General features: G+C 31.7%; 7 protein-coding genes across 13 annotated transcripts; 4 read left to right on the forward strand and 3 right to left on the reverse strand.

Annotated features, from left to right (window-relative positions):
• Positions 1–159: 159 nt before the first annotated feature.
• LOC109595181 (3'-5' ssDNA/RNA exonuclease TatD) lies at positions 160–2339 on the forward strand. Its single transcript, XM_020010483.2, has 5 exons — positions 160–586; positions 638–736; positions 790–950; positions 1010–1356; positions 1843–2339. The coding sequence occupies exons 1-5, from the start codon at positions 433–435 to the stop codon at positions 2000–2002; spliced, it is 921 nt and encodes a 306-aa protein (XP_019866042.1). The 5' UTR covers positions 160–432; the 3' UTR covers positions 2003–2339.
• A 2290-nt stretch (positions 2340–4629) lies between these two features.
• Positions 4630–8202, forward strand: LOC109595173 (polyubiquitin-C). 6 transcript variants are annotated; one of them, XM_049962331.1, is made up of 3 exons: positions 4630–4734; positions 5376–7187; positions 7416–8202. In XM_049962331.1, the coding sequence occupies exons 2-3, from the start codon at positions 5377–5379 to the stop codon at positions 8116–8118; spliced, it is 2514 nt and encodes an 837-aa protein (XP_049818288.1). In that variant the 5' UTR covers positions 4630–4734; position 5376; the 3' UTR covers positions 8119–8202. The 6 variants fall into 6 exon arrangements, with proteins under 6 accessions (XP_049818288.1, XP_049818290.1, XP_049818287.1 ...); XM_049962333.1 differs by having other exon boundaries at positions 5376–6731; positions 7188–8202; XM_049962330.1 differs by having other exon boundaries at positions 5376–6391; positions 6620–8202.
• A 338-nt stretch (positions 8203–8540) lies between these two features.
• LOC109595154 (U7 snRNA-associated Sm-like protein LSm10) lies at positions 8541–9678 on the reverse strand. Its single transcript, XM_020010450.2, has 2 exons — positions 9429–9678; positions 8541–8968 (listed from the first exon to the last, which is right to left on the reverse strand). The coding sequence occupies exons 1-2, from the start codon at positions 9622–9624 to the stop codon at positions 8742–8744; spliced, it is 423 nt and encodes a 140-aa protein (XP_019866009.2). The 5' UTR covers positions 9625–9678; the 3' UTR covers positions 8541–8741.
• A 93-nt stretch (positions 9679–9771) lies between these two features.
• LOC109595152 (retinol dehydrogenase 12) lies at positions 9772–11191 on the forward strand. Its single transcript, XM_020010448.2, has 4 exons — positions 9772–9911; positions 9964–10349; positions 10400–10618; positions 10875–11191. The coding sequence occupies exons 1-4, from the start codon at positions 9856–9858 to the stop codon at positions 11189–11191; spliced, it is 978 nt and encodes a 325-aa protein (XP_019866007.1). The 5' UTR covers positions 9772–9855.
• Positions 11192–11195: 4 nt separating this feature from the next.
• LOC109595153 (FK506-binding protein-like) lies at positions 11196–12308 on the forward strand. Its single transcript, XM_020010449.2, has one exon. It carries the CDS (start codon positions 11196–11198, stop codon positions 12006–12008), a length of 813 nt encoding a protein of 270 aa, XP_019866008.2. The 3' UTR covers positions 12009–12308.
• Positions 12309–12442: 134 nt separating this feature from the next.
• LOC109595170 (FERM domain-containing protein 8) lies at positions 12443–15008 on the reverse strand. The gene is made up of 8 exons (XM_020010471.2): positions 14803–15008; positions 14405–14619; positions 14055–14321; positions 13778–13943; positions 13373–13723; positions 13188–13317; positions 12852–13119; positions 12443–12800 (listed from the first exon to the last, which is right to left on the reverse strand). Exons 1-8 carry the CDS (start codon positions 14952–14954, stop codon positions 12658–12660), a joined length of 1692 nt encoding a protein of 563 aa, XP_019866030.1. The 5' UTR covers positions 14955–15008; the 3' UTR covers positions 12443–12657.
• Positions 15009–16689: 1681 nt separating this feature from the next.
• LOC109595157 (protein max) lies at positions 16690–21565 on the reverse strand. Of its 2 annotated transcripts, none has more exons than XM_020010454.2 (6): positions 21241–21565; positions 21116–21184; positions 17559–17666; positions 17354–17477; positions 17121–17295; positions 16690–17062 (listed from the first exon to the last, which is right to left on the reverse strand). In XM_020010454.2, the coding sequence occupies exons 1-5, from the start codon at positions 21277–21279 to the stop codon at positions 17135–17137; spliced, it is 501 nt and encodes a 166-aa protein (XP_019866013.1). In that variant the 5' UTR covers positions 21280–21565; the 3' UTR covers positions 16690–17062; positions 17121–17134. The 2 variants fall into 2 exon arrangements, with proteins under 2 accessions (XP_019866013.1, XP_019866012.1); XM_020010453.2 differs by having other exon boundaries at positions 17556–17666.
• Between the last annotated feature and the right edge of the window lie 778 nt (positions 21566–22343).

A 22343-nucleotide genomic window follows, 5' to 3' on the forward strand; every position in this document is an offset into this window, starting at 1 on the left:
GACAATTTTTTCAACTTGTTAGGTTCGATATGGAATGTCTCACATGTATGTATAACCCAGTACAGGGTTGTATTGTACCTCTTTCTGTCAATATGTTCGGTGAATTTCATAAAAATTGCTGCCAACCTAAGGAAATTTAACACAATTTGTTGCTATAAGTTAAATATTGATCAATATATAAAATACGTAAATATTTCAAAACATACAGTAAACTACATATATAAATTTCAAATATAATTCAGTATAAAATTAAATAATTATTATTTAAATTTGTGGCACGCATGGAAATGTTTGAAGGTCAAATAAATGTAAACAGCTGGCAATTGACAGATGAGTAATTGCAATAGGGTTATATTTGTATCGTAACGTCATTCGAATAAAATTTTTATCAATTTTTGAATGAAATACTTCGTGAACAGTTAATTATATAACATGGCTTCGAATGTGGATTTCAGCAATGACAATAACAACGACAATATAGAAAAATGTTATGAAAATTATATTCTAATTGACGTCGGTGCAAATTTAACCAATAAAAAATATACCAGGGATTTAGATTCTGTAATACAACGTGCTAAAGACTCAGGTACACATATTAAATACAAACAGTAATTGTGTTAAATTCGAAACGTTACAGGTGTTCAAAAAATAATGGTAACTGGAACATCTGTGAAAGGCAGCAAAGAAGCCCTTCGTTTAACCAGGATATATCCAGGCACATTGTATTCAACTGCAGGTAAGCCACTTAAAACAATAAATTAACAAAGGTAAAAATAAAACATGTTGCAGGAATACACCCACATGATGCAAAGTCATACACAGATGAATCCTGGTTAGAGTTAAAGCAATTAGCACAAAATCCCGAATGTGTAGCTATAGGAGAATGTGGACTGGATTACAATAGGAATTTTTCAGAACCTGACGAACAAAGACAAGTTTTCAGAAAACATGTAGGATTTGTTATGATTGTTTCAATTGGATGTCCACTAAATTAAACATTTCCTTGCAGCTAGAACTGGCAGTCGAATTAAACAAGCCACTGTTTGTACATGAAAGAGATGCTCATGAAGATTTACTGTCCATATTGAATGAGTACAAGGGGAAACTACCCCCAGTTTTGGTCCATTGCTTCACAGGTAGCTGTGAGCATGCACTAGCATATCTAAACAATGGTTTCTACATAGGATTAACAGGCTATTTGTGCAAAGACAAGTCAGACACAGGAGTTCGAAAGCTTCTTGTGGATGGTTCCATACCTCTAGATAAATTGGTGGTGGAAACAGATGCACCTTTCATGTATCCCAACACACGGGCTTCGAAATTACCTGTTCACGTCAAAGATGGGTTAACTGAAAGGTAAATTATAAATTGTTTTTTAAATATTTCGTTTAATGATTAATAGCATGCTTCACCTTGAATGAGATAAAATAACGGGAGTCACTGACGCGGACAATAAAACTGTATTTTTAGAAACATTTATTTACTATGCCATAAGCACTATTTTAAGCCACACTTGGCTCTATTCCGCGTAGTAGTTTGATGAACTGCCCCCTTTAATTTTTAGAACAATATAAATACAACTTGTGGGCGGTGTTCGCAATGAAAATTTTACGGAAAATCAATACTCCATGTTGATGACTCAGTCCGCACTGTATTTCTACTTCGCCACACATTTTTAATTAATTGTTCATTTGTTAAATGTATATTAAAAATTTTCAATATTCAAAATTTAAAAACTCATTTTTTATTGTTTGTGTATTAGTGAAGCAAATACAATCGTTAAATATTTACAAATGTGCATTTATACTTGTTTAAAAATGCAAATTTGCCGTTCTGTTTCAGATCCATGACATTTTTGCACAGATACTGCACTTTCCAAAGAAACGAACCCTGTTCGTTACCGGCAATTGTGGAGATGGTGGCCGCTTTTATGAATAAAAAACCGGAAGAAGTCGCCTTGGCCACGTCTTTTAACGCCATGAAGTTGTTTGGCCTGTCCTAATATCGAATATTTTGTTTTTATATCTTCTGGTTCCTTAAACTTCGATCCGAATCGATAGGTCGTTTAGTTGCCGACAAATATTTCTTGCTTAGTACGAAATTGCCATGTATTTTCAGTAAAATCAATATTTATCTATTTTTTTTTAATGTATATTTTTTTACGTTTCTTTCTTCAACCCTATTTATTTTTTTAATGTTGTCAAAGGAATATTTATACACCCTTACATATACACTTTTTATAAAATTCTAGTTGTGATATTATTTTTACATAATTAACAACATTTAAGGTGCCTTATAGTTATATATTTTATTAAGAATATACGAATTGACTGTTTAAATTGTTTTATTTTTCCTATCCTATTATAGTTTGGAGATAATTAAATTAAATCAACAGTATTTCAATTATTTATCATTTGAATACTAAATTTTAGTATGTCATTTCCACTTGAATATGTATCCACGTATTTACTAACGGAGTTATTTTATTAAAATCAAATTTAAATAATTTATAACACTATTGTATTATTAATTATCCTAGTTATTATTTACATAATTTTCCATTTAAATATTAAATTAATGTTTTTCATTACATTATAAGGTAAAGTTGCAGAATCGGTCACTCTAAGGAATATTTGTAGCGCATGCGTCAACTGGATTTGAAATCGTCTGTTTCGGAGATTTTAGACAGCATAGTTGCCAGATTTCATTTTTAACGAAATATGTAGAGAAATGATTTTTAGAAAAATATATATGTAATTTATTATGTTTTTCATGTATGACTTATATTATTTATGTGGTTGAATTCGAAAAGAGATAAAATTCGGCAAATCACTTTATTAATTAGTATATTCATTTTTTATTTACTCTATATTTCTTTGGTAGTTTAACTATCTAATTAAAAGTTCTTTATTAAATAATTAGGTAAATTTACAACATTAATATAAAATTAACAAAAAAGATATATTTATATATTTTATAATAAAAAAAAATTAATTAAAACAAAAAAAACTATTCCACTGGATATTGCTCACTAATACAATTTAAAATGCTCATAAACATATTATGATTTTTAAATTTATTTCTCCATATGAATTCGTGGAGGTACGATGGAAACAGATCTTCCGAGGAACAGTCATGGTCTATGTAACTCGAAAAAAATTGTTCAATACAAATATAGTATAAATTTATTAATAAATTGGAATAAATTAAAAAATAATAAAAATTAAAAACATTTTTAATTAAATACAATACAATTATCTATATAGTAAAATATATTAATTAATTAACGACCCGTATCAATAAATTAAGATTGTACAAAAAAAAATAATAAATGCAGCACACAAATAATCTATAATGTAAGATAACTTAAAATATGACTGCTAACAAATTAAAAATAATCTTACTAAAGGAATAAAAGTATAATATTTTAAAAATGAGAAAGATCTATAAAGTAAAATATATTAAATGAGCATACAAATAAATTAAGAAAGTAATTAGCAGAAGAATAGGAATAATATATTGTTTTTAAAAACGCCATGAGAATATAATCTGTAAAGTATAATATTTTAATAATGAGCAATAATCATCAAATTAGAAGAAATAATATACTTACCAAAAAAATAAAAAGTATAATACATACACAACAACACAACAATAATTCAACCATAAAAAATGATTCGAATATTTTGACCGTTGCAAACCGACAACACTGCACTTCAAAATGTTCAAGAAGCGCGAAATCAGCGCCTTACGACGCATGCGCTATATAATGTTCCTTAGAGTGACCGATTCTGCAACTTTACCCATTATAATATTCTAGTAATTTCCAATTTAATAATTTTACTTTCGAATTTAGATTGCTAATTTTAAATCAATATTAAACTTACAAATATGTAATATTGTAAATAAATGTCTTAAATATAGATATATTTCTTAATGTTTAATATTTAATATATGAAATTATTGTGTTCTGAAATCATAAATTTTTAATTTCTAATATTGCACAATAAAATTTCATGCTGCGTCAGTTCTATGATTCATGGTATTGACCACAAATTAATTGCCCTGTGATACACAATATCGCAGCTCTTATCTGTTGTAATCACAGACTCGAAATCGTTATAAACAATGATAATAATGTAAATATATATAAGGGTTATTTTGTAATTGTTGTTATCTTTAGCCTTTGTTCTCATGTTTATGTAGATACTGAATGCCGATGCCGTTAATACAGTAATGAGATTGTTCCCAAATATAAAACGATCTAAATATATACACGTGTAATTCTTTGAAACACGATGCATTTTATAAACATAAACAACGTTTTCCAAATATTTGTATTTATATATAATGACTTTCATTTTGGACAATTCCGCCAACCTAAATTGTTTAATCGATACGAAATTTATACGTTTAAAATAAGATTTCTAAGGCAAACTTAGATTTAATTTAGGTATATGCATTAATAAATATTTAAATACTACCTATATAAAAACTTTTAAGTGGAAGGATCCATTGAAATACATTTTTATGTAGGAAAATTAGCAATTGTGGATAATTCATTTTGGACTCGAGAGTTTGAAAGAGGTGGGGGAACTGATAAATAGCTGTCGCTGTCGTCGTCGTCTTCATTTATTTAGAAACTTGTGTGCGGTGTTAGTAACGGCTACGTTCGAAGTATTGATTAGTAAACTGTTATCGTTCAGTTTGTGATAATATCTCTATATTTTGCAAGTAAGTATTATTTTTAATTTATTGTTTGTTTATTATATTTTCCTAGTTTACTTTTAACTTATACATTGTTTTTGTACTCATATAATTCAAAGCAACTCAAAATGGCGTCGATTGTCGTAGTCAGCCCATCCTTTGTTCTCGATTAAAGATTATCATTGCCACATAATAAAAGGAGGACAATGAATTCAATTAATTTTAAGTTTTAAGTTATATATTGAACACAGATGTATAGGTGTATTCTTTATTTATTTTTGAAAGAATTTATAAATATTCTATGAGTTTTAAAAAGATTCTTTGTTCTATATTTCCTACCAGTATCACACTGATATTAAAAGTTACAATATTTAAAAAATAATGCCTGTGGTGATATTTTTGTATTATATCAAAATTTTTTTAAATTCCTAACAAATCTTGAGAAAATTCTTTTTCAATAAATAGAGAAATTTTTATAACAATAAGAAGTGATATGTCTTTACTAATATTCTATTGTCATTAAATGACACATTCTTCGTCATATGACTCATGCTATTGTTTAAACAAACAATTCATTCTTTTCAGTATAAAACTGTACTAGCGTTTTTCGTTTGTTTACAAATTAATTTGTATTGACGTTTAATTAATATTATTTTTTAATATTGCAGCATGCAGATCTTTGTGAAAACATTGACTGGCAAAACCATCACTCTTGAAGTTGAACCTTCAGATACCATTGAAAATGTAAAGGCTAAGATCCAGGACAAGGAAGGCATTCCTCCAGATCAACAACGTCTCATCTTCGCTGGTAAACAACTTGAGGATGGAAGAACCCTTTCTGACTACAATATTCAGAAAGAATCTACACTTCATTTGGTACTCAGATTGAGGGGAGGCATGCAGATTTTTGTAAAAACTTTAACCGGAAAAACAATCACTCTGGAAGTCGAACCTTCTGACACCATTGAAAATGTAAAGGCTAAGATCCAGGACAAGGAAGGCATTCCCCCAGATCAGCAACGTCTCATCTTCGCCGGTAAACAACTTGAGGATGGAAGAACTCTTTCTGACTACAATATTCAGAAAGAATCTACACTACATTTGGTACTTAGATTGAGAGGAGGCATGCAGATTTTTGTAAAAACTTTAACCGGGAAAACCATCACCCTGGAAGTCGAACCTTCAGACACCATTGAAAATGTAAAGGCTAAGATCCAGGACAAGGAAGGTATTCCCCCAGATCAGCAACGTCTCATCTTCGCCGGTAAACAACTTGAGGATGGAAGAACTCTTTCTGACTACAATATTCAGAAAGAATCTACACTACATTTGGTACTTAGATTGAGAGGAGGCATGCAGATTTTCGTAAAAACTTTAACTGGAAAAACAATTACTCTGGAAGTCGAACCTTCTGACACCATTGAAAATGTAAAGGCTAAGATCCAGGACAAGGAAGGTATTCCCCCAGATCAGCAACGTCTCATCTTCGCCGGTAAACAACTTGAGGATGGAAGAACTCTTTCTGACTACAATATTCAGAAAGAATCTACACTACATTTGGTACTTAGATTGAGAGGAGGCATGCAGATTTTCGTAAAAACTTTAACTGGAAAAACAATTACTCTGGAAGTCGAACCTTCTGACACCATTGAAAATGTAAAGGCTAAGATCCAGGACAAAGAAGGTATTCCCCCAGATCAGCAACGTCTCATTTTCGCCGGTAAACAACTTGAGGATGGAAGAACTCTTTCTGACTACAACATTCAGAAGGAATCTACACTTCATTTGGTACTCAGGTTGAGGGGAGGAATGCAGATTTTCGTAAAAACTTTAACCGGAAAAACAATTACTCTGGAAGTCGAACCCTCTGACACCATTGAAAATGTAAAGGCTAAGATCCAGGACAAAGAAGGTATTCCGCCAGATCAGCAACGTCTCATTTTCGCCGGTAAACAACTTGAGGATGGAAGAACTCTTTCTGACTACAACATTCAGAAGGAATCTACACTTCATTTGGTACTCAGGTTGAGGGGAGGAATGCAGATTTTCGTAAAAACTTTAACCGGAAAAACAATTACTCTGGAAGTCGAACCTTCTGACACCATTGAAAATGTAAAGGCTAAGATCCAGGACAAAGAAGGTATTCCCCCAGATCAGCAACGTCTCATTTTCGCCGGTAAACAACTTGAGGATGGAAGAACTCTTTCTGACTACAACATTCAGAAGGAATCTACACTTCATTTGGTACTCAGATTGAGGGGAGGAATGCAGATTTTCGTAAAAACTTTAACTGGAAAAACAATTACTCTGGAAGTTGAACCTTCCGACACCATTGAAAATGTAAAGGCTAAGATCCAGGACAAAGAAGGTATTCCCCCAGATCAGCAACGTCTCATTTTCGCCGGTAAACAACTTGAGGATGGAAGAACTCTTTCTGACTACAACATTCAGAAGGAATCTACACTTCATTTAGTACTCAGGTTGAGGGGAGGAATGCAGATTTTCGTCAAAACTTTAACCGGAAAAACAATTACTCTGGAAGTCGAACCTTCTGACACCATTGAAAATGTAAAGGCTAAGATCCAGGACAAAGAAGGTATTCCCCCAGATCAGCAGCGTCTCATTTTCGCCGGTAAACAACTTGAAGATGGAAGAACTCTTTCTGACTACAACATTCAGAAGGAATCTACACTTCATTTGGTACTCAGGTTGAGGGGAGGAATGCAGATTTTCGTAAAAACTTTAACCGGAAAAACAATTACTCTGGAAGTCGAACCTTCTGACACCATTGAAAATGTAAAGGCTAAAATCCAGGACAAAGAAGGTATTCCCCCAGATCAGCAGCGTCTCATTTTCGCCGGTAAACAACTTGAAGATGGAAGAACTCTTTCTGACTACAACATTCAGAAGGAATCTACACTTCATTTAGTACTCAGGTTGAGGGGAGGAATGCAGATTTTCGTAAAAACTTTAACCGGGAAAACAATCACTCTGGAAGTCGAACCTTCTGACACCATTGAAAATGTAAAGGCTAAAATCCAGGACAAAGAAGGTATTCCCCCAGATCAGCAACGTCTCATTTTCGCCGGTAAACAACTTGAGGATGGAAGAACTCTTTCTGACTACAACATTCAGAAGGAATCTACACTTCATTTGGTACTCAGGTTGAGGGGAGGAATGCAGATTTTCGTCAAAACTTTAACCGGGAAAACAATCACTCTGGAAGTCGAACCTTCAGACACCATTGAAAATGTAAAGGCTAAGATTCAAGACAAGGAAGGTATCCCCCCAGACCAGCAACGTCTTATTTTCGCCGGCAAACAACTCGAGGATGGTCGTACCTTATCCGATTATAATATTCAAAAAGAATCCACATTGCACTTGGTTCTTCGTTTGCGTGGAGGATATTGACTATCATGTAATTTCTTTATTTATAGTATGTCAAGGCTGACTTTTTCATTTTTTTGAGTAAATAAATATTTCCTTCTTGAAAAATTGTCTTATTTATGCACTTTAATATGTAGTATATATATATTTCTTTAAATTAGTAAAAATGGTAAAGTAAATAAAAATAATTTCTCACTATAAAAAATTGCTGTTCGCGTCTATTTTATTTTAAAATTATTTTTTGTTTTTAATTTAGCAAAGCATATCTTTGTCTCAAATATAAATGATTCTTGGAATGATGCAAAGTGAGAACAATACTGACAATTTATTGACTATATGCGCCCCTGTGGTATCTTTATGTTTATAATTTATCTGTTAAATTATAGTACGTAAAAGAAACAGGTTGGATATTTCTAATTACTATTAGACTAATAGGAAAACAAGTATTAATGGATAAGATTTATTAAAATAATATATAATATATGTTTTGTCAAATTATTTAATGAATGTAACTTTAAAAACGAATGACTGAGATGATTTATTTTCTTTGTTCCACATTTATGTATGTGGTTTGTCGTTGCCTTTACTTAATTTCTTTTCATCAACTTATCGTAAAATATTTAATCCAATAAATATTAAACGTTGATTTAGGTTTCACTATCTTTAGATGAAATTTCTTTTTCAATCTGTTTTTGGTAGCGTTGGGCTCTTTGTATCTTAAACGTTCGTTTCTTCTTCGACGTGACTCTCTTGGCATTTTGTAACAGATTTATTTGAAGTTCCAGTTGTTCTTTGCATGTTTTGCCAGGTGGCATATGGATGTACCGTATATTTCGAGATTGAATCCAAAAGTGCTCAAAAAAGTGTTTTTCACCTGAAATAAATAATATTATCTGTTAATGGATATATGGAAAGGCAAATATTACTACAAAAATTAAATTATTATTTTGTTAATTAATCACAAAAATATAATCGCATTTACATTTTTAGCGAAAATGTATTTTAATGATAAAGTTATATAAATGTAATTGAATTTGGCCAAAAACTGTTTTTAAATGTAAGCAAAATAAGTACTATGAATATTGATTCAGTATATTTTTAATAAAAAAAGTAAGCCAAAAAAATGAGTAATTGCGCCTACTACTTCTAATCATTATACAGGTTTTTAACGGCAAAGTTTCATTGTTTCGGTAAGAAAATAATGCGGAAATTAGCTGACTTTAGAGAATGCATAAAAGGCATTGTGAATTCTGAAATTAAAAAATTGTGTGATTCCTCCGTGTTTTCTATTTAGATAGTAAGTATTTAAAAGCCATAAATTTATTAAATTTTACCTCTGGGATCGTAATATGTTGCATTTTCCAATTCAAGATTCATGTATGCATCAGCAGCAACCACTTTACCAATAGCACAACTTTCGTTTCGTAAATCGATTGTGGTTATCGTGTTCTCTACAGCCTTAACCAGTGTACACAATGTATTATGATACAAATATTTTTCCTTTCGTGTAGCTGTTCTTGAATCGATCATAGTAAATTACTCGTTATTTTATTTTCTATAAATCTATGGTTAAGTTAGGTTAGGTTAGATATTTAAAAAGTAAACTGTCTGCGACAGGTGTTCGTACTTTTTGACAGCCTTTGTCAAAATCTGACAGAAACACTTCTGTCATTTAAGTTCCGAATTTATTTATAATTTATTAATATTATGATATAACAAGAAATTTTTCGTCGTGATTAGACCGAATTTAATTAAATAAGCATGTGGAAGTATGTCGTTGGTTCTATAGCCATAGGTACTGTTACATACAGTTTAGTGTAGGTAAAGTTCAACTTACCAATTTCAGTAGTATAAAATCGTAATTTGTAGAAAATACTTCGCAGGTGGAGTCTGTTATTGCACTACTCGATTAGATGGACTTGTAGTTGTTATAACAGGCGGTAATTCAGGCATTGGCCGTAGTTTGGCCCTGGAACTGGCCAAACGAGGAGCCACTTTAGTTCTAGCCTGCAGAGATCTAGATAAAGGTTTAGAAGCTAAAAACTACATACTGAGTCAACTGCCAAATCAACTAGTTAAAATTTATGTAAAGTTTCTTGATTTGGAATCCATTGCAAGTGTTATTAGTTTTGCTGATTCCCTAAATTCTGAGTTCACAGAAATTTATGCGCTTGTGAATAATGCTGGTGTTTTTTATCATCCTCAAGGTTTAACTGAGGATGGATTCGAAATAACTCTACAAGTTAATTATTTAAGTAAGCTTTTGTTATGTAGTAAAAAATTTATATTCACAAAATTATTTTAGGCCATTTTATATTAACTCAGCACTTATTGAAGTTGTTGAAAAAATCTGTTCACGCTCGAATAGTGAATGTCACTTCAGAAGCACACAGGAAAGTGAATGTGTATGATTTGAAGGCAGTTACAAAGTGTCAGACTGAATTTCGATCACATTTTGTTGCTTATGGTGTTTCTAAATTGGCTCTTATATTGTTCACCAGGGAACTTTCCAAGCAGTTACAAAGTGAGTATAAAACTATATTTTGGTGAAAAAAGCAGTAATTTGTAATGAATCAAGAGGAGAGCATTTTAAAAACACTCTTATTCGTATATGGGTTATATCAAGCTAGAAATATGTAGGAGTTATTATTTATATTGTCTATTGATTTAAAAATATATTTAGAATTGAGTAGGGCAAATAAAAAAATATTTATAAATGATCTAATAAATCTATTAATCTTCAATAAATCCTGTTATTGAAATTGTTAACTGTCTTTTAGATACGAACGTCATAGTGAACGCTGTGAACCCCGGAAACGTGGAAACGGGAATATTTCGCTATTATCCGCCGCTGAATAATATATGGCTCTTCGCGCTACAATATCCAATCAGACTGTTGGTGGTGAAGAGTCCGCAACAAGGAGTGCAAACCGTTTTACATGCACTCCTCACCTCGAATCGATCCACCGGCCAATACTACAGTGACTGTAAACTGACCCTTCCCAGTCCCATTGGTGCCAATGATAAGATCGCCAAGGAGTACTACAATCTGACTTTGGAGATTCTAGACGCGAAGCTTAACGAATCATACTGTTAGAAAAATGAAGGGCGACAGTTGGTCCTCGCCAGATGGAAAGATTGGTAAACAAATAGTTTCAGTCGGCGAATTTGGGTCTAAACCCACCGAGAATAGCCAGTGTAAGGTTCTTATATCAGATACCAACACGTACCTAAAAGATTTGTCATCAGTGACTATAGGTCAGCAAGATGGTGAATTATGTCGATCTCTAGATATTTGTTTAGTTACAATGTATAAAAACGAGATCGCCCAATTCAACGTCAATGGCACATCTTTTAGAGTCCATTTACAGGATTTCACTAGTGAGAAACTCATCTGTCATTGTACGGCGGATGAGAAGGTTGCACTTGCACTCAAGCACAAGAGTATAGGTGTTGAATTGTTTAAAACGAGTAGGAACAAAGATGCTGCCTATAGATTTAACAAAGCTTTGAAAATATTACATTCCATTCCATTAGATGTAGAAGTGCCGCCGGAAACTGTAGACAATATCCTTGTTGAAGAACTGAACAAATTAAAAGGGACGCTGTACAACAACTTAGCTTCTTGTTATTTTAAAAATGAATCATGGACATTGGTTATTGACTTCTCGAAGAAGGCCCTATTATATGATAGTAATAACGTAAAGGCATTGTACAGATTAGCAGTTGCTTATAAAAATGACAAGGACTTTGAAAATTCGTTTAACATGTTTAAGAAATTACTGGAACTGGATCCAAATAATAGAGCTTGTAGCGAACATTTAAAATATGTCATTGCACAAATTAAAAAGGCAGAAGAGAATACCAATATTATGGTGAAAAATATGTTTAAGAACTCTCATAGCACGACATGAAGCCGTGCTATTTTATATTTTCCATATTTTCAGTGAAACTTGAAAGAATTTCTTTTCTCTATAAATTTTCGCATAAATATTAATGTCATCCATTTACACAATATTTACATATTATATTAAGTTTAATTTATATATACATTTATATATTGTATTACATTTACAGGAAATTTTGTTTCTTAATGAGATTTTTCACCTACGTCTGGCGTATACAACTGTATTTATTGTGAAAATTTAGACTAGACAAATTGTACATATTTTATTTGTAAATAAAGATTACTAATTAAATCTCTATAATCAGTATATTTGCTTTATTGTGACCTTAGAAAAATCACACGCATAACTTATACTTTGGACTTAATTAATAGGAAAAATAATTGTTAGAGATGGTGCAGGGGTTTGCTGGGGTGTAAAAATAGGATTTATACAATAATATATATTAATATCAAATTTAATTTCTATGTAGTAAATTCGTAATATTTATTTAAAACATTTATCGATTTTTAGAATATGTTAATAAAAATATCAAAAAACTCTTGACATGCCGAATCAACCCGACTTCACCACTGTGAGCTTCTTGTCCAGATTCATCATCCGAATGATGTCATCATAAATCCAATAATTTTGCCTTGGCAAAATCAGATTTTGAATGTCAGTAACTGAAAGACCATGATCCCATCTGCCCAATACAGTGACCGTCCTCATCAAATGTGGCCAATGTCAGCCTGCTTAGTTTATTGGAGAGTGAAGGAAAGTTTCCCATGTTCCCAAGTCCCTGTGTTACTGAATTTCCCTCTGAAATCGCTTTTATTAGAGACAGACTCGACTGCAATCAATCAAGCTTACCGTTCTCATTATTAAGTTGATTTTCCAACGATTTATTATCTGTTTCGTCTCCCGATTTGGCTTTCAGTTGGGTCACAAAGGTGGTAATAAGCGTGTCCATGAGACTGGCTTGCTTCGAAAATACCTGTAGGATTTTAGAAACACGCGCACCATTTTCGAGTACCAGAAACTGCAGAAATAGACAAGGATAACAATTGGAATTGTCTTCTAAAGAAGGGCGGGCGTATTCCCAACTGAACTCTTCGTACCGAAGTCCAAGTAAAATTGTCTGCAACAATTATTTAATCAATTTATACACTTTTACATTTTAAGTTTTGTCTTTCAATTAACACTTACACATTCCAAGTCATCTATGATGAACAGTCCCTTGGCGTTAATACCCACCAATACGGGTATATCTTGATGAGTCAAAAGGCTAGTCAGGCCACGAACTGGTTGTTCCACCTGACCTTCAAAAAACGCGGACCTAAATATAAAATTTTTAGTGAAATTTTTCTTTACGAGTTACAAACTTCGGTTACCCGTAAAATGGAAGCGACCAACAGAACTCCATATATTTCTTCATCAATTTCCTGTTGGTTGCAGATGTGGGTATTCTTTTGAATTGTTCCAACAGACGCACTTCCGCAGAGTTTTTGGAACTGATTGGCAACCAAGTCCACGTGGGGCTTTTACGTACGTGCGTTGGTAAAAATTTTGCCTGCTCCTCACGGAAATAATGAGTGGAGTGCACTTGCGGATTGTAGGGTCCCAGCTCAATGCGAGCCTGGATGCCGCCCAGCATAATGTAATGGGCTACTTCGCATGGATAACGGCCATCCAGGATGTTGTTTTTAGCCTCCTCGTAAAGTAACTCGAGAATCTTCTGATCTCTAAAAGTATATGATTATTTGTGAAACAGAAGTCTTTTGTTAATAATTTATTACTTGATTTTCTCTTCAAGATGCTGGGGATAGAACAGGTTCCTTTGGAATCGAAGAATCGGCTCGTCTCGCTGTTGTCGTTTGGTCGACACGTGACTGTACTTCTCCAAAAGTGTGACCCACTGTTGTCGTATTCGATAAGGCTTTTGATTCGGCTTTAGTTGCAAACCTAAACATACAACTGTTATTATTTTGTATTCTGTTTAAAATGTTCGCATTTCTGAAACGTGATTTATATCTTGATTTTTAAAATATAAGCACAATATTATGATAGGCTTGCCTAGCAAAGGGCTGGTCATCCACAGTGTGAACACATTTGAGGCCACTTGTTTGTTTAGTCCAAGTTCATCACAGTTGATGATGGCTTGACAAATCAAGTCGGTCGTTGCGGTGGGGGTGTCTTCGACTTCCATCATAAGGGCTACGTTACTGTGGAGGTAAATGCACATGGGAATCACAGGGCCTTGCAACAACAATTCTTTGGTCAAAGTAAGATTTTCTGAAGGCCCCGGAGCTGTCGTCGTCGATAATGATGACGTACTGCCGTCTGAAACGCAAATTATATTAATTAAATAAATGTGCATTCGTTGAAACCACTACAATATTATTTTTCAACTTTAGTCCACTTACCTTTTGGTGGTTTTTCCGTTGTACTTTCGGTGTTCTTTGGAGGTTCTGTGGAGGACGAACGATCCCAATCACCGGAAACGTTGGAAAATGATTTAGTTTCGGATGTAGGGCAAAGGCTAGTGAAACTGTTGGTCACCGTCGGAACTCTCTGTGAAACTGAATATAATGCTCCTTGTTGACCCGTTTCGTCTCCTTGGACGTATTCGTCGTGATTTCTGTTAAATATTAGTAAACAGTTTCACTTATTTTTTAAATATACACATTTACTTATCAAAAAAATGTGTATTATTTAAATAAAGAAATATATTTTTTTAAAACTATTTCATATAATGTTCCGACAAAAACTTAAAAAAATCATTAACATTATCCTTTAATTGTAAATTTATATATTTTCATACCTGTATTGTTCCATATATTCTTGACTTTGTCCGTTGTACTGTCTATTCCTTGAAAAGTCCAATGGGATCACAGTAACATTATAATTATTCGATTGAATAATGATCTGTTGTGTATCTTTCGTATCGTTTGCGTTTTTATTTTCCATTTTCATAACAAGGGTAAAATAAAATCCCTGTTAGACAGCCAACATCGCGTTGAATTTCACCAAAACATGGAATATTGATTTTTCTAGTGGGCTGTCACGGTCATCTGTAAACCTTCGGAAACTGCATAATATTGTAGGAGTACGATTATCTCATTCAACCAGTTGAAAAATTATTCACTAATTAAAATCTACCATAAAAAATTTGAATGTTTAATTTTAGAAAAACGTAATTTCGTCTATATAATTATATGATGTTGATTAAATTAGACGAGAAAAAAAAAACAGTTCTAATAAGATTAGTAAACAATATTAAAGCATATATGTATTTTTTTATAATCCATGTTTTTCTTAATTTCAAATAATTTCACATGTGTAGGATACGGTTGCGCAATTTTTTGTTGTGACATCTTTTTGATGAAAATGAAACTAACGGTTTTAGCCATGAATGAATCCATTCATTTGAAAAGCATTCACTAAAGAATGCTGGAATTTTTGACAAGCAACAATTGAACTGGAAATGTTGCAGTATAGGTGGATATGGGAATCACTCATTTGTAATATGTAAAATACACTGTAAAAATTAAAATGAGCAATTCTCTTTTACTTATTTGAGCTGAAAAGGGTCTTAATAATTAAATACAAAATTTATAAAAAAAACATTTATTTATTGACTGTATAATTGAAAAATTAAAGATGCGACTATATTATTTTGGAAAGTAATAACTTTAATTTTGTCATATAATATATTGTATTATTCTATGCCAAAAATCAATTTCTGTGATAGGTACCAATCATAATGCTGACTTAAATTGAAACTAAAAAACTTTTCATTTGGACCTACTGAAATATATTCACTTTTATTAGTGTTTAATAATCATTAAAAGAAATACCAATCATCCGATTTCAAAACTAATTTTTGATCAGAAGTTGTCTGCATCACATATCAAATAAATAAATAACTAGGAGAACATTATACACATATACAAATAATAATAACAATAATAAGTCTTTTAGAAAATATAAAATTTTAATGAAATGAAATGATAATAAAATATTTCAACTTCTGCTAATTTCAAAAACAATTAATTTATATTACAGATAACTTAACTTTGAACTTGTAGTATTTAGAGTAGAGTCGTTGTACCACCTAAATTATTTTAGGGGAGCGAATGCGCACCACCACCAGACCGATCAAGCGATCGATACAAGGTTCAATAACAGACCGACGGGTTTATGACGCCACGCGATGATGGGGTGTACGGTGATTGCTGGATTTCATGTAATATTTACTTGGTGACTATATTCAGCATATTCTTCCATAAAAAAATTAACTTTATATTAATAAATCTTACTTTTTATAACATATATAATTATTTTTAATTTAATTAACTTTATATTAATAAATCTTACTTTTTATAACATATATAATTATTTTTAATTTTAAATAACATAAGTATTATAAAAACCATTAAGCCCTAAATGATTTTAAACATAATACGTATTTGATTCCGAAATTTAAATGATTATATGCATGAAACAACATTTTGACTGTAATGTAAAAACAATGTTTAGTGTAGAATAACATGATATGAGAATTTAACAACCCTCTTCTCATTTTAAGTCAAATAACTATTAATTTTTATATTTCTACGGTAAAATATATGTGAAAATTAAAATAAATTCCATATTCAATAATATTGTAAATAGTAATTTGGGGAAACATTTTTAATAAACAATAAAAAATTGTAAAGTGTATTTTTTATTAATTAATATCTTACACCTAAACAATGTCGCATGTTTGTATTAAAACTACAAACATTATTAAGTAAAAAAAATTAAATATTTATAATATACAATCTTAATATAATTTCATCTATACAAAACAATAAAGACTTAAAACAAAAAATATAGTCCAGTGACGTAACCTGATGAGAGACAATCCAACTTCCGGTGGAAAAATTGATGTCACCGAGATTTCAGTTGGAGAAATGAATTGGGACACTCAATTATTCTAGTGTAGCCTATGATTAAGTCTGACAAAAATATTTGGCACCTAAGCCGGTGCCTTTATTTTAAGAAGACATGTCCATAATACTTTCTTCCGCATCCGATAACTGAAAATTAAGCAAAATTACAATTTTGATTTTTATTGTATGCGTGTGGAGTGCTCACCAGTCTCATTGGTATTAATGACAACTGCCGACTTTCATTTTCTTGGGCCTTCGTTGTTGAATGGACCCTTCCATATCTGATGTGTCTGATTCAGTTTCATTATAGGAAGAATCTTTGCCGTCGCTACACCCAACGGAGTAGGTTCCCGACATTTTTGCCTTTTCCAATGTGCGTACTGTAATAAAAAAAACTTCACTATTATCCACTTCACTTCACTAAAAGTAGACACTTACTTTGAGCCTCCAGCAGGCTGTTTTGCCTTTTCAGGTCATCAATATCCTGCTGGTGTGAATTGTTCTTTTTCTTCATGAACACAATATATTCCGCCGCTTTTTTCAGTATTTGCGCACGGCTTGCCTAAAAATAAAGCTAAAGTTGCTAGTTGACCTGATCACCAAAGGAAACCTTCTCGGTCAATATCTCAGACCGACTTACCACCTTTTCACCATTCAGGGAGGGCACTGAATCTCTCAGACTGCTGAAGCTGTCCTTTATGTGATCGCGTCGCTTTCGCTCTAACGCATTATGGTGTGCTCTTTTTTCTGCCTGCAATTAATAAAATGTATTAATTTTTATATCAAATGATCACATATATATTTTTTAATTTAAATGTTTAGGGTTAATCATATAGAAATCAAATTATGGTTTATTGTCAATAAATTAAGAAATTCACTGGACATGAGACTATTTCTTTAGTTTTTCATGTTTCATAATAATTTAAATCAAAATAATGTAGGAAAAACTAAAGAATTAAATTCTGGACAATTTTTTTATACAACAAAACAATTGTTTTATATTTATTGAATAAATGAGTATATTTAAAATTTGTTTTAGCGAGATTTAAATTGCAAATAGATTATGTTGTACACAGAATTGAATAATCCAACGTTTGAAATATATTTGGAACATTTTAAATACTTTGTTTAAACACTGGTTAGTAGACACATATGCGTGATGGTGGAGAAATAGGATACTGAATAGTTACTATTTTTTTAAAAAGTTAAAAATTACAAAAACCCACATGAAGCTCATAAAAAATTATTTGTAACTAATCAAATTACTCTCTCTTCATGTGAAATAAATTATTCAGTTAAAAATCGTAACATTTTGTATAATATATAAAAGATGGATTTAAGCAATATAAAAAATATAATTCAATATTCTATACGTTTTTTTTTTACTTTTTTGTCACACATACCAAAAACTACGGGGATATTACTTTATACTCACATAATAGTTTCATTAGGTTTACCAAAGAAATGATACATTCTACTATAGTTACTTTTTGTCACATTATGTAATGTAATGATATATATGTACGCACTCCTAATAGTAAGAATTTATTCTTAGTAGGATTTATATTATTTTATTGAAAAACTGACTTTCAGTGGGAGAAAAACTGCACTCTAAAGAAGGGGGCAATAATAATTAACATGAAACATGAGGTTCTAAATATTGCTGCCATCTCTATAAATTTTGTTCCCAAAAAATAGTTTATAATGTTATTAACAAATATGGAACAACACATTTAATACTCTAAGAAAATGTTCTAAAAAATCTTTTTATAGACAGACAAATTGGAAGAATCAGTGAACAAAATTCTTTCTTGTCTCTTAAGTGAAAAAGTCAAACATTTTGTCCAGTCAGTATAAAAAATTTATTTCAGTAATGTATACCTTTTTTGGACTGAGTAATTAGAACTTATTTTTAGGAGAATTTATATTATTTTATTAAATAAATTCACTTTCAATGAGAAGAAAGAAACGTTGCTTTCCAGAGAAGAGGAAATTAATAATTAATATGAAACATTAAGATCAAAATATTGCCCATATCGTTAAAAACATATGATATTAATGAAAAATGGTTTACAATGGATGAAGCAACACACTCAATTGAAAACATAAAAAGAAAATGTCCTAACAAAAAAATAATTATTCACATTCTTTCATGTCCTCTAGGTAAATATAAAAAATAATTGGATCATACAATATTAGTTTGCCTAGTAGAACAATCAGACGTCGACTGAATGAACAAAACGTGCAACGATATATATTCAGTAAAGAAACCATTGTTATTAAAAAAGATTATTCGGACAAGACTAAAAATCTGTACAATTTTGGCGAAGTGTAATTTGGAGAGAAGAAAGAAAATTCAATGGAATAGGAACAGACAATAAACAATACGTATGCCGCCGGCCTCTAAATAAAAGTTTGGGCCCTACCTAAGTTATACTATAAAAGGATTTCCCTTTCTCTTGCCTTAGTATAAGATTATTAGCAATTGCAATTTTTTAATATTGTTTAATAGATAATCATGTTTAAGTTCTATTGGACAGCGCGAAGTCCGGACCTAAACCCTATCGAAAACTTATGGAACTTACTTTAAATGTGGGTCAGTCAAATTGAGCATTTATTTTGATAAATATTTACTTTAAGTAGAAATTATTTTTAGGTATAAAAAGAAGAATTGTAGAAAAAATATAGTTTAATGACTTTAAATAAAATTTAAAATATTTTGATTCCATTGAATTAGTGGTGTGCATTTCCTAATTAATAAAATAAATCATGTGTGCTATTTATCTGGTCAACACTATAAGTGCAGACAACTTGTTTATATATAAATAGGATCGTTTATTTGTATGTTGTGGTATTCCTTCATTAATCAAATTTACGCATAAAGCGCCCTAAAATCTTATGTTCTCATTTGTTCTAATAGATGGCCCGAAAATGTTTAACCCCCACCATTTCAACGGACGGTGGACAGTTTATGCCAGTTATGTGACCTAACCTTCAAATTGTAGTGAATATTATAATTTATTATAATTATTAATAAGTGAACGGCATGAAATAATTTAAAATGTTTTAATCAAGCGACCATTGGATTACCTTAGTGTGGTTAGATAGTCCGTTATAACGTAACAAAAGTACTAAAACAAAATTCGTCTTCCAACAACGATTCACAAAAAAATCGAGTCCAAATTACATTTTTCCCAATTAATTAGTGTCAATTCTGCAACAATCACTGAGCTAATATCCACAATTTTAGTTCGACTTCAACTTATCAATGTTAATCTTATTCGTTTTCATAATTATTTAATTTTTAAAAACATTCTAACCTGTTTGACCAATAATCAGTTTATGCAGTTATCATTTTTAAAACTAATTTCATATCTTATATATTCAAAGGCTTATTTGTCCCTATCAATGTTATCCTTATTAATTAAAAATGAATTGGATAAATATCATACAATCCGCACGTTGCTTAACTCGATTAAAATATTCCATACCGTTCTTTGCGTCTTTGTTTATAATACAGAAAGTTTTTTTTGTTAACGCATCATTATGTAATTTTGCGGTTTTAATTTTAAAAGTATCTATGAACTTTTTATTTTAATGGATCTACGACGACAATAAAATATTAATTAAATATAAATATGAGATTATTGATTTAACTAATTGTACTTTGTTATTACTTGAATATAAAATCAAAAATTAAAAGTGCATAAAATTTTGTCCAATTGCATATTTAGGCATAGAGAGCAGACAAATAGTGATCACCTTATAAAAACGTAAATATAGGTAAGTCAACACAATTAATCACGAATCACCGAGATTTAGCGCCTTTTTTTAAATAGACCAAATTGCAAAATGTAAACATTTGTTGTGATCCAGTTTGAATCTAGATTATGTGTGTCATTTACGAATGCGAACAATTTAAATATAACGCGTCTCAATGAAATGATAAAAAATTATGTCGCGCACGTAAAAATTCACGTTGTCACTAAACGTGGGTAACAAACAGAAAATTCGCGGAATTTGTTGCGAAACCATAGAGATTATCCCATTAAAAAAACAAAATTATTTTGTAAAAATGTAAAAGAGTGTTCACACTGACAATGTCATTCACAATAACTGTATACAAAGTTTCCAACAAAGCCTTCAATATTTTTTTTTTTTGGGAGACGCAACAATACGAATTATTGAATTAATTCTGACCTGAGAGAAATATTGCGATCCGGAGGATTGCCTTGGGATTGGGTGTTTTGAGTCCGAATCGTCTCCCTCCTGAAAATCACGTTTGTTAAATAATATCGATCCGCGGAAACAAGTAAGGGACTTACGTCGCTCTCCACGTCGATATCGCGGTCGTCGTCGCTCATTTTGGGATTTTCGTATGGGGGCGGAAGGGAAAACGGGGCCTAGTCGCGGAGTTTCCACATCCAACTTCCAAAACAAGCAAACAGAAATTTCACTACACCACTACATGCGTGACCTCCTGTCAGTGCACGACACTTATAGTTCATGAGTTTTGTTGTTAGTGGACAGCCTTTGTTCTCCGATTTTGTTACGCTGGTTACTCACCCATAAACTAGCACCACTAGATTAAAAAACCTCAATTTACATTATTATACGCTGTTTTCACTTTTTCTAAAACCAGACTACTAGATTTTATGGGATTTAAAACTACCGTTTAAAGTATAGTCAATTCGTACAAAGTATAGAAGGAGGTCCGTCGATTACCGACGGAGTACTTTCTACTTGTTGGGGTTACACGTGTTTTCCACAATACACGTGATTGTTTGGAGTAATCCCGAAAGAATTTCTGTACAGCTCTCTGCCTAGATGACGTTTCAGTAACATATAATAGCGGCAGATGTCGCCCGTAACTTGGCTTTAAGGTCAGTACACAGTGTTGTAAGGCTCAGAATAAATACTATCTGGCGCAAATAATTGCTTATTAGACTTTGCATGTTCACAGCTGCAGATCAATTGCACTATACAATGGGAAAAACGGTGGACCCGTCTGAATTTAGAGAGAGACATCACGCATGAGAGAGACAGTAGAAGTCTGTCCAATGGTGGGAGACTTACTGTCTCTATTGCACATGATGTCTCTTTCAGGATTCAGATGGATCAAACTCTTTTTGTAGTGTATAATATAACCAACCAACCAACAGTAAAAAATTATAGAAGTTATTTTCGAATAATATAAGAAAGTAGAATTGGCTACTGTATATGTCTCATGCAAAAAGTATAAGCCAAGATAAGTAAATGTTTTTTTTTTTGTTTCTGTTTTCCCCTAGTGAAGATAATGACATATAGGGGTGCACATCGTTAGGAGGCTATATAAACTGGTTTAAAACTGGTATACAGTATACAGGGACATAGCACACATTACTATCTTAACTTTAATTAGGATACGGAAACCACTAGTTAAAGGTAA

This window comes from Aethina tumida, chromosome 1, assembly GCF_024364675.1.
Source record: "Aethina tumida isolate Nest 87 chromosome 1, icAetTumi1.1, whole genome shotgun sequence".
NCBI classification, from domain to species: domain Eukaryota; kingdom Metazoa; phylum Arthropoda; class Insecta; order Coleoptera; family Nitidulidae; genus Aethina; species Aethina tumida.

What these genes read in the sequence shown, in the direction of transcription:
- LOC109595181 (XM_020010483.2), top strand. Translation starts at nt 433, where the DNA reads ATGGCTTCGAATGTGGATTTCAGCAATGACAATAACAACGACAATATA. An exon ending in CACATTGTATTCAACTGCAG is followed by an intron (nt 737 to 789) that starts GTAAGCCACTTA and finishes AACATGTTGCAG; the next exon opens with GAATACACCCACATGATGCA. An exon ending in AAAGATGGGTTAACTGAAAG is followed by an intron (nt 1,357 to 1,842) that starts GTAAATTATAAA and finishes GTTCTGTTTCAG; the next exon opens with ATCCATGACATTTTTGCACA.
- LOC109595173 (XM_020010476.2), top strand. Translation starts at nt 5,377, where the DNA reads ATGCAGATCTTTGTGAAAACATTGACTGGCAAAACCATCACTCTTGAA.
- LOC109595154 (XM_020010450.2), bottom strand. Translation starts at nt 9,624, where the DNA reads ATGATCGATTCAAGAACAGCTACACGAAAGGAAAAATATTTGTATCAT. An exon ending in AACATATTACGATCCCAGAG is followed by an intron (nt 8,969 to 9,428) that starts GTAAAATTTAAT and finishes TATTTATTTCAG; the next exon opens with GTGAAAAACACTTTTTTGAG.
- LOC109595152 (XM_020010448.2), top strand. Translation starts at nt 9,856, where the DNA reads ATGTGGAAGTATGTCGTTGGTTCTATAGCCATAGGTACTGTTACATAC. An exon ending in ACTGTTACATACAGTTTAGT is followed by an intron (nt 9,912 to 9,963) that starts GTAGGTAAAGTT and finishes CGTAATTTGTAG; the next exon opens with AAAATACTTCGCAGGTGGAG. An exon ending in TCTACAAGTTAATTATTTAA is followed by an intron (nt 10,350 to 10,399) that starts GTAAGCTTTTGT and finishes AAATTATTTTAG; the next exon opens with GCCATTTTATATTAACTCAG.
- LOC109595153 (XM_020010449.2), top strand. Translation starts at nt 11,196, where the DNA reads ATGAAGGGCGACAGTTGGTCCTCGCCAGATGGAAAGATTGGTAAACAA.
- LOC109595170 (XM_020010471.2), bottom strand. Translation starts at nt 14,954, where the DNA reads ATGAAAATGGAAAATAAAAACGCAAACGATACGAAAGATACACAACAG. An exon ending in AACGGAAAAACCACCAAAAG is followed by an intron (nt 14,322 to 14,404) that starts GTAAGTGGACTA and finishes TTTGCGTTTCAG; the next exon opens with ACGGCAGTACGTCATCATTA. An exon ending in CATCTTGAAGAGAAAATCAA is followed by an intron (nt 13,724 to 13,777) that starts GTAATAAATTAT and finishes ATATACTTTTAG; the next exon opens with AGATCAGAAGATTCTCGAGT.
- LOC109595157 (XM_020010453.2), bottom strand. Translation starts at nt 21,279, where the DNA reads ATGAGCGACGACGACCGCGATATCGACGTGGAGAGCGAC. An exon ending in GATCGCAATATTTCTCTCAG is followed by an intron (nt 17,667 to 21,115) that starts GTCAGAATTAAT and finishes TATTAATTGCAG; the next exon opens with GCAGAAAAAAGAGCACACCA. An exon ending in CCCTGAATGGTGAAAAGGTG is followed by an intron (nt 17,478 to 17,555) that starts GTAAGTCGGTCT and finishes CTTTATTTTTAG; the next exon opens with GCAAGCCGTGCGCAAATACT.